This window comes from Micropterus dolomieu, linkage group LG13 (assembly GCF_021292245.1).
Source record: "Micropterus dolomieu isolate WLL.071019.BEF.003 ecotype Adirondacks linkage group LG13, ASM2129224v1, whole genome shotgun sequence".
Classification (NCBI taxonomy): domain Eukaryota; kingdom Metazoa; phylum Chordata; class Actinopteri; order Centrarchiformes; family Centrarchidae; genus Micropterus; species Micropterus dolomieu.
This window is the reverse complement of record NC_060162.1, coordinates 28,722,395-28,732,565: the sequence shown is the minus strand read 5'-3', so window position 1 is coordinate 28,732,565 and position 10,171 is coordinate 28,722,395. Positions and strand designations below refer to the sequence as shown.

Genomic DNA, 10,171 nt, shown 5'->3' with positions numbered 1-10,171 from the left:
GGGGGGGGGGGGGGGGGGGGGGGGGTTGAATGTTGAGCTGAGCTAGGCACATCACTGAAAATCAGACTGAAGACAAGTTCTAGAAAGCAAGGAAAGTACTGGAGGAGCGTAATTGAAACCATGATATTAGGTGGTGAAAATGCTGCTTCTGGAAAGCAAACCAGCTTTCTAGTACTTTGTGATGACAAGCAGAAACATGCCGTAAGTCTCATCAGCTGCAACAATACAGGTTTCAGTAACAGCTCCACTGACCATATGGCGTCCCCGGACCAAATTCATTGGCAGCTTCCAGCATGTACTGGCCCAGCAGCTCTGCATTGGTTGCCTTGGAGGGAAGCTTCTTATCCAGCTTGTCATAGATGAACTCCTCTATTCGAGCACCTAAATAACAGATGATACAGAGATCACTGTCAAACTGTACACAACAGGTGAAAAACTGTTTGATCATTCATTCATCATCATTCATTCAATGGCTCAGTGGTAATAAGCCCTCCCTTTTCTGGAAGGCTTGGCTCTACACATTAACAAGATGCAGGAAGTCTGGAGTTTCACTGACAGTCACTTAACAACAATTGAAAATAAGGGCGAAGTGGAACCTATTAGCAAAATAACTTAAAGCAGTATTTAGACATTATGCTGAATTCACCATGTGAGTCATTATAGTTATTCGACACCCCCTCGAGCCCTTATAAGGCTGGTTTTATTCTAAGGGTCTATGTGGACAGAAATTGTCATAATTATACATTTTTATACACGCACATTTACAGAAGCTTTACGATTAGCTTTACTATAATTTAACTCAGGAACCTAATTACAGGAAAATAATAATTTATACAGAAAAAAACAGTGGCACCAAAAATTACAATATTTTAGAGCTTCCTCTAGCAACCTGCTTTTAATGTTCGTGCTGCTGGCAATTATTTTAGACTCTGTCTGTCTAACCATAATTAGCCATTAGAACACCAGTTTTTATTAGAGAATTTACCCATGAAGGCAGCTTTGGCTGTATCCAATAAACTAGTGCTTACAGGTGTCTTCCTGCAGGGAAGGTCATTAGTAATTCAACACCTCTTTGTATCTGCACATATTCAGTCCCTTCCCTGCACAGCAGACTGTCTCTCCTCTTGCATATTCAGTCTCATTTCAGTTTCAACATGTGATACAATACAGTCATCTATATTGATGTATCTGTAAGTGGAAAAAAGTGGAACCACACTGTAGGTCTGTATGTATGCTACACTGTATATAATCTGTGCTGATAATGTTGAGGAGGCTCAAGTACAATGAGTTCATGCAGTCTTTCCTTACACAGCACTATGGGAAATTACTTACCAGTGTGGTCAACTGGAGCATGGGGGTTGGAAAATACAAAATACATCAAGAGTTAGACATTACTAGCAATATCTATTCTACTGTTCTATTCATTCTCAGTATATATCAAATAAACATCGGACTACCAAAAGTAGCTTAGAAACAGCTACTTAGAACAAATTAATTTAAGCTGCTGCATAGAAGACAGCTTTGAAACAAGTTCTACAGATATTTTCCTTAACACATTTCAAAATGACAGGCGAAAGGTGTTTGCCTCCTGCTTTCAAACAGTATCTATGGAGTCCCAGAAGTGTCAAATGCCATATGTTGCCAACTAGTTAACATATATTCACAAAATAATGCAAAATGTACAATTATGTTTCTTACTTACAATACTTTTGACTCATCAGAAAGCCATAAATGTAATGCATTGTTTCTAGGGATGGTGATGGAGCAGTGGATAGCAGAAGCATGCCTTTGGTGTGAGAGAGCTGGGTTCAATCCCCCTCTGTGACATGACACTTAACTCCTAGTTGCTCCAGGGCCGTGCGACCTCTGACATATGTACCAATTGTAAGTCGCTTTGGATAAAAGCGTCAGCTAAATGAAAAATTTAAAGGTCTTCTGGGACTCCAGATGGATGGACTGATTGAAAGGTCACATGTCTTTCACATTTTTTTTTTCCCCCTCTTACTTGGGTTGGGCTGCAGGAGCACCTCTGTTTGTCTTAAGATCTTTTCAGTCCAGTTCTTGGTGCCATCAGCCCGAGTGATTAGGTTCTCTAAGTGAGGATCCAGCTCTGTCTTCTCAGCCTGGCCCAGCTTCTCCTCTGTGAACTTGGAGACAAAGTCAGGATCCTGAGTGTTGCAGGAACACTGTAATCACAGCTAACAAGATATATATATATATATATATACACACACACAGAGTATATATAATTTACAGTTTATCAAAACATTCAGGATGAGCTAGGCTTTTCAAAACATAAGACACAAAAAGTAACTGTATCTTGGGAACTCAGGATGAGGCAGTTTTATCTAAATCTTAACAAAAATCTCCAGGTGAGGCTCGTTTTCAAAATAAACAGTCACTATCTGTAACAGGAAACTGGTAATGAACCTAAATCTTAAAAGTAAGTAAAAATAAGTAATTCATTTCAGGTTTCTGCATTTTCAGCAATGCTTTGGCTTTTTTTCTTCAATATGTTTTCCTGGTCAACTACAACTTTTTACACATGCACATTTTAAGCTACAGAAACCATTCAAATGTTAAAACTTGCTATTTAGGGACATTTATTCTTCTATTCAACTTTTTTCTACCATTTATACTTTTAAAATGTTGTTCTTTTAAAAGAATGTATTACAATGGAAGTGAAAACCATTGACAATATTAAAATTAAGCTTCCAGCTTTTCTAGCAATACATTACATTACAGCTCTTAGCTTCTTTAGGTAATGCATTTCAACTTCCAGTTCTGGAAATTAATTTTACATTTCGGCATTTTCAGCAATGCTTTGCAATTTATTTGTTATTTATGTTTTTTCTTTTGACTAATATTTATGCAGATTTTCAGCTACAGAAACAAATCATATGTAAAGGTTTTATGCTCTTTAAGTACATTTGTGTTTCTATTCGACTTTTCCAAATCTGAATTTGACCAGTTTTACATTTCAGCTTCCAGGTTTTTCAGCAGTGCAGTCAATGCATTTTATCTTTCAGATCTTTCAGGCAATTAATTTCACATTTCTGCATTTCCATCAATGTTTTTGAGGAAAAGTGTGAGGAGTTGGGGTGTACAGATGGGCTGATGAGCACATGGTCTGGAGGGAACAGCAAAAACCAAACCCCTAAGCCCCTATTTACCCACAAAAATGGCAGAATATTTTAAATATATATTACTATACTGTTAGTAGATTGTACATGCTTATTGTACTTTTTAAGGGAAAATTGCTCAGAAGATCACTGGTCATTCACCCTGCTGACATCTGGCAAGAGATACATAAGTATCTAGTGTCATACCAAAAGACTGCAGAGCAGCTTCTTTCCTCAGTGAGACTTTTATATTCATCCTCCTCACTCTATCAAAACTAATAGTATTTTGTTACATTTTGTTCTGTGTTGTTTGCATGTGCGTGTATGTAGCATAAGGGGACAAATAACGTAAATTTCATTACACAACATTTTGTTGTAAAATTATTTTAATGATTGACCCTTGAAAATAAGCTGTGTAGGAAGTACCCACTTCTTCTACAATAAAAAGGTCCAGCAGAGTATTCAGGAAACCAAGAACAGTGACCAACAGGGACCGACAATAAATGAGCAGAGACACACATAGAGACGTTAGTGGTAGACAGTCAGAGCAAGTGAAGGGTGTTTCTCAAAACAGACATGAATATATGCACTTATTAGACACCCTGTGCCAAACATAATCCGCAAACTGTCCCCAAATTTTTGCAAACTTAGACTGACAGTTAGACATACAGCACCTCATATCTTACAAATATAAATAAGAAATTATAATACTGAGCCATATTTAAAAAATAATGGGGGATGAAGATTTCCATTCCCTAAAACTAACCCTTTTGCTATAACCATGCCAAACATGAGAGCCAGTTGACTCTCATATGGTATTTGAAAGCAGTGTTCAGAACAGCCCAGTAAAGCAAAATGACCTTCCGGGATGACTTGCTTTATTACACTGTACCACTGAAAAATCTCCTGCCAGAACCTATGCATGACCAGAAGAGGTGAGTCCAATCCTCAAACTTATATTTGTGACATATAGGGGATATAATTTAAATTGGATGAGCTGAGGCGTAGCAATTTATCTTTTAACTAGCTGAAACAGCCTAAATGTTTATCAACATAAAAGCCATTCATTTTTATAGGCCCTTTTCTGCCCAATTGTGGAAAACTTTGACCTGGTAAGAAATTATGAATATGATGAAACACTGGAACCCCCTCTATGGGTTTTTGTAGCTGTTTTTTGGAAATGGGTCGGGCCTGCCCAAATAAAGGGCATGATTATGAAGTCTAAAGTCTAAAACAAAAGGATGCAAGAAAGATGGGTAGCTTTTGAAGAAGACACATGAATTAGTACAACCATCTTCATGGCATTTGCCTGACCCATCAGGGAGAGTGGTAGGTACCTCCATTTTTAAGTATTTTTGAGCTTTGCAACCATCTCAAGGTAGTTGAGCTTAAATAATGCAATGGTTCCTTGACATGAGTGCCAAGATAACCATAACGGTAAGAGGCGCCAATCAGTAGAAAACCTGAAGGTTTTAAAAAAAAAAAATCAGATTTAAGAGAGGGGGGGAAATCCCAGTTTTTGGACCCTACAAATTTAGTAAAACTATAACACTTCTAACCACACCCAACAGTGATGTTATGGTGTACTGACACACCCCAGAGTACACTTCTACATAGTAACTGCAGCCACTTGAGGAATCAAACCACTGGTGGTCAGCAAAACAAGATTTTCTGCTGTGGCCTTTTAAAGGCAACAGGAAATGCAAAGCGGGTGGGAGCGGGTCAAAAGGGTCTGCTATATTTTGCACCGGAGCCCCGGAGCAGGTTTTTCCTACTCTGGCTGGGTCATTTGACAGTTGTATGGAGAAATGTAAAATGGTAAATATCATTAGCAGCCTGCGGTAGTCTGGAAGGAATTCCAAGAGTTATTTTGTGCAAAACTGTCATCTGTAGTTTTTTACAGTTTTTTTGGCCTACTTCCTCTACAGTCAGTGGTTTCCTGTGTTTCCCACAAAGCTTCCAGAAAAGCAAACTTCATTCGTGGATCCATTCAGACACTGCAGAATGTGGTCAGAAATGTAGCTACAGTAGCTAACACACTTGTAAGTGCAGGCACAGGGTGAACATGGGGGCACATCTTGTGGTCAAACACTGAAACACCATGTGTCTAATTGCTGTATGGGACTCAAATTAATAATTAAAAAGTTTATGCTTCACACCAATAAAACGACAACAGCACCGGCTTGCATGCTGTGTGAGGTTTTGGCCCAGATTAAAAACTCCATTCTTCAAATTGTGCATAACTATTTCCCTCATATACTGGTCTGCTTCAGATCTGGCTATCTACAGCTGTCAAAACAGTCCATGTATTTAGAGGCCAGATAATTCCCTTGTAAGATCTTCTACTTCAAAGCTTTCTTGAAAATTAGCAGAAGCATAATAATGATACAACGTGACATAAGACAGTTTACTTATCGTTATGAAGTTTGGATTAAATTAAACTGAATTAAAGTAGAAAATTAGGGTTTATATGTGATCACACTGCTCTACCGTGATGGCATTTTAAGGGGATTCTAGGTATGGAACCAAATGAGAAACAATGATTCAAAAAAATTACAGTGAAATCAAATAAATGCTTTTAAGTGTATTTCGTGGGTACCGAATTTCATATTGTACCATACCGATTGGAGAGTGACAGTAGGTGTGGTTCCATCAGCTATGCACAGTTCGTTAAACAACATTAATCAACATATTGCACGTTTTTGAAGGGGGATTGGTGTGAAGTTTTATCCAATACGTCGCTGGGCAGGTAGGCGTGAATAATGTAAGATATATTATACAATAAAGAGCTAATTGCCCCTGCCGTCCATTCCATAAAAAGCCCTTTCCCGTTGATGAGTTGGAGGGGAGCAGGGAGTCTGCTGGTGTCACATAAGCGATACACTCGATCACAGCCTTCAATAATGGATCAAGGCTTGACAAACCTTTATCGGCTTACAGCGCGGGTCCCGCTCATCAACATAACCGACCAAATATAGGCTCTGATTTCATTTTTACAGTCGGAAACTAAAACACCAAGATCTGCTTTGTGAATGTTGTATAAGTCCAGAACAATGGCCCACGGCTATATTTCACCCAGCAGGACGCAGTTACAGTGTGTCGGTAAATCAACCTACATTAACGCACCGGGGGGCTGCAGGGAGGTCCAGCAAACGATGTCCGGCTTACCTGCACTGCCCGGGTGAAAAAGACCCCTGCATCAGAAGCCAGTTTTTTGACGTTGAAATCCATGGTGTCGTGCTGAGCTGAGCATACAGGCAGGGCAATTGTTTGTTTCCTTGCAGAGGGAATCCTCCGGATCAGCTGAGATGATGTAGCAGCAGACGCAGCACTGAAGCTGTAATCCGCTTCGTGGACGATCGGAAATCTGCTGTCTGCCCTGCGTTTAAAGAGACCACAGCACCGGGCTGAAAGTCACGACTCCACCACCATCGTGGAGGTACAGCGCATCCACATACAATACAGAATACATGTCAACACAGTTGTAGGAATTAGTTTATTTCCAGTGAAAACGGTTCACAGGTCTGGGGATTATCCAGAGGAGAATATTGGGAGACTCTGTACACTGAGTTTATTGAATCTATTCATCTCCAAATCTCAGACAGATCTCAACAACAAATACAATCCCACTACATGTTAGAAGAGGAAAGTGAGAAAATATCATTAATGTATTGATACAGAACACATCCATGGTCTGCGGTTTTCGTAATTTGAGTGAACTGACTGTCAATGGGTTGTCTGTGGATTGTGGAATAATTAATATTTATGTTAAATTGGAGAGATTGACATTTGAGGATGGACCTTAGTTCTTGGCCTATGGGAACGGTAAACTCACTGTCCACTATATTATTAGGTACACCTCGCTAGAACCGGGTTGGACCCCCTTCTGCCTTGATTCTTGGTGGCATACTCTCAACAAGGTGTTGGAAACATTCCTCAGACACTTTGGTCCATATTGACATGATAGCGTCACGCAGTTGCTGCAGATTTGTCGGCTGCACATCCATGATGAGAATCTCCCGTCCCACCACACCCCAAAGGGGCTCACTTGGATTGAGATCTGGTGACTGCGGAGGCCGCTGGAGTACGGTGAACTCATGTTCAAGAAACCAGTTTGAGATGATCTGAGCTTTGTGACGTCGTGCATTATCCTGCAGGAAGTAGCCGTCAGCAGATGATACACTGTGTTCAGAAAGGGATGGACATGAGGACATTACCCCACCAGCAGCAGCCTGAACCGTTGATACGAGGCAGGACGGATCCATGCTTCCATGTTGTTCACGCCAAACTCTGACCCTACCATCTGAATGTCGCAGCTGAAATCAAGACTCCTCAGACCAGGCAACGTTCTTCCAATCTTCTATTGTCCAGCGTTGGTGAGCCTGTGTGAAACGTAGCCTCAGTTTCACATTCAAAGTCACTTAAATCTCCTTTCTTCCCCATTCTGATGCTCGGTTTAAACTTCTGCAAGTTGTCTTGACCACGTCTACATGCCTAAATGCATTGAGTTGAGTGTATACTTAATTACCATAATGAATACTTTTGAAATAATCTCATATTTCTTTCCTTATTCTTTCCACACCTCTGTATAGCTGAAGCTCTAATCCATAATTGCAGAGTGATTCCTCATGATGACACATTCTGTGTTTGTGAATAGTTACCATCAGGCACATAGCGTGCTTCAGTAGTTTTATTTCAAAAGTCAATATCATTGCAGTTTGACAAAAAGATTATGTCATGGTTCCATGTTTCCTTTCCATCCCACACACTGACCTCTGGGAAAAACTCCTGCTACTATTCCCTGATCAGACCACAAGAGGAGACACACCATTTTGTTCCTGCCATCAGCATGTCTGCTTTCTCTATCACGCCTCTTATTGTGTAAAAGTACCTGGGTAGCTCCTGTATGCTGCAGCTTCACAGACTATATTGGATTTTATGCTACAATTGCTTTACAAGCAACTGGCAGATACTTATGGAATAAAAATCTTCACTAAAAAACTAACTGTTCAACAGCTGCTGGGTTAGATTTCTGAACACATCTCCATGTCTGACGACAGATTTCCTAATAACACTGAAAATCTTGCCAAACAGCACACCGAGCCTATTGTACTTCATGCAATCAGGCAATCAACAGGTTTTTGTCCTCTGAAAACACATAGTTTTTAGAATAGTAACAAAATGTTTCAAGAACACAAAAAGACTGTCAATTAAACCAAGTTAGAATTGTTACTTTTTGTTACAAAAAAGTACAAAATCAACTGCAGGAAATCACGATATTTGCATCTCTGACTACAACTAACTGATTAATGGATAGTATGATAACACATGTCAGAGAACAATGCTCAATATCAATCTGAAAACACACTGAACAAACAAGAAGAAGTTAACAAACAGTGGGATCTGGGCATAGGTTTTTAGATTATTTGAAAGGACAACTTGCAAATAACTAAAACATTAAATGTGTCTCATAGTGTTAAGACTTTAGCATTTATCCAGTAACTTGAACTCACCTTTGCTATTTTGACAAAGTGGCTCAGTATTTCTGCTCGGATTTTCAGCGTCTGGGCAGTTAAGATTTCTCTCACCAGCCAAAAGCTCACCTGAAAAATAAAAACATACAAAAACATAACACACACACACACACACGCACGTCTGGGTGTGTGTATGTAACAATAACTCCATTGATTTAGTACTGCACTTTATCAAAGATGGGGACTTCTAGAGGCAGATTTTTAAAAAAAAATCAAAAGGCAAAGCAGCAGAGGCTGAGATATCATGAATTTCAGTCCTTAGTATGGGTCGTGCTGGATTCTATCAAAATGACCCTGTTTACATACTCCGATGCCATTTTTACACATGAAACTCATTAGTCTACGCAGCTTGTAAACACAGTTGGATAACGTCCAGAGTGTCCCTGTAATGTCTTTATTGAAATCATTATTGCATATTTTTCATCTTTATTATGGATTATTAAACAGGAATTCCACAAATGTTCTAAATCAAAGTGTAGCACATAAAGCCTATTGTGTCTCCACAGGGAGCTGTGTGAAATCTGACATGTGTCTTCAAGAGATGTCATTTGTGTCAGTGTGTCAGTGTTGGGCAGTAACGCTTTACTACCCAACACAGGCCCCACTGATGTTACTCAGTAACGCGTTACTGTAATATTATAACTTTTCCCAGTAACTAGTAGTTTAAGGGATTACTATTTCCAAAACTGTAATAATATTACAATTACTAATCCAAGTAATGCTGCTTTACTAAACACACTATTCTTGACATGAATGCGCGACTGCACGGCAGGTCAGCGGCACCGGACCTTATGTTGTTCAAGTCTGCTGTCAGACAAAAAGCTAAAGGAAGAACGGAGAACGAGGGAGAGAGGAGTTCTTTCCACAGCTGTGAGTACTGCCATTATTGTGTCACAGTCATCACAAAGAACATTGTCGTCCGTTGTAAACTTTGTGCGACCAGCAAAAAGCTTTCAACCTCAAATAATTTAATATAGTTTATTGAAGCATCTGCTAAAGCCACACAGCAATGTGAAACTTATAGAAAGAAACTCCGGCCGCTACTGCCACTGATGCATGCACTCGGCAGAGAGTGGCATTAAGCAATGTTTTACATTTTGTAAAAGCACTGAATACTGCTCTTATAAATGCATGTGCAGAAAAACAGTAGTTCAAAAGTCAGGCTTGACTTGTATTTTTTTTTATTTCAGCCGGTGGCTTTAAGAGATGTTGTGTTTTGTAAAAAAACTATCCTCTTTGCTGCTTTTATGAATGTGATTACATTTACATTTATTCATTTAGCTGACGCTTTTATCCAAAGCGACTTACAATTGCTGTACATGTCAGAGGTCGCACGCCTCTGGAGCAACGAGGGGTTAAGTGTCTTGCTCAGGGACACAATGGTGTCTCACAGTGAGTTCGAACCCGGGTCTGTCACACCAAAGTCATGTATCTTATCCACTGCACCAGCACCACCCCAGTGGTGATTAAAAAGAGACGGCTTTGTTGGCGGGGGGGGGGGGGGGGGGGGGGGAA

General features: G+C 39.8%; 2 protein-coding genes across 3 annotated transcripts in view; both read right to left on the bottom strand.

Moving 5' to 3' along the window:
* Window positions 1-6,477, bottom strand: part of LOC123981400 (endophilin-B2-like) — a 14,177-nt gene extending 7,700 nt beyond the window's left edge. The window contains exons 1-4 of one of the 2 annotated variants that reach the window (XM_046066191.1): window positions 6,291-6,477; window positions 2,006-2,147; window positions 1,333-1,344; window positions 253-381 (exon numbers count right to left, since the gene is read on the bottom strand). In XM_046066191.1, the coding sequence (XP_045922147.1) occupies window positions 253-381; window positions 1,333-1,344; window positions 2,006-2,147; window positions 6,291-6,353 (346 nt within the window). In that variant the 5' untranslated portion in view covers window positions 6,354-6,477. The remainder of the gene's footprint in view (window positions 1-252; window positions 382-1,332; window positions 1,345-2,005; window positions 2,148-6,290) is intronic. The other variant, XM_046066192.1, reaches the window with a different exon arrangement.
* Window positions 1-10,171, bottom strand: part of LOC123981397 (ras-specific guanine nucleotide-releasing factor RalGPS1-like) — a 131,994-nt gene that overhangs the window by 85,526 nt on the left and 36,297 nt on the right. The window contains exon 7 of the mRNA XM_046066186.1: window positions 8,636-8,725. Coding sequence (XP_045922142.1) covers window positions 8,636-8,725 — 90 coding nt within the window. The remainder of the gene's footprint in view (window positions 1-8,635; window positions 8,726-10,171) is intronic.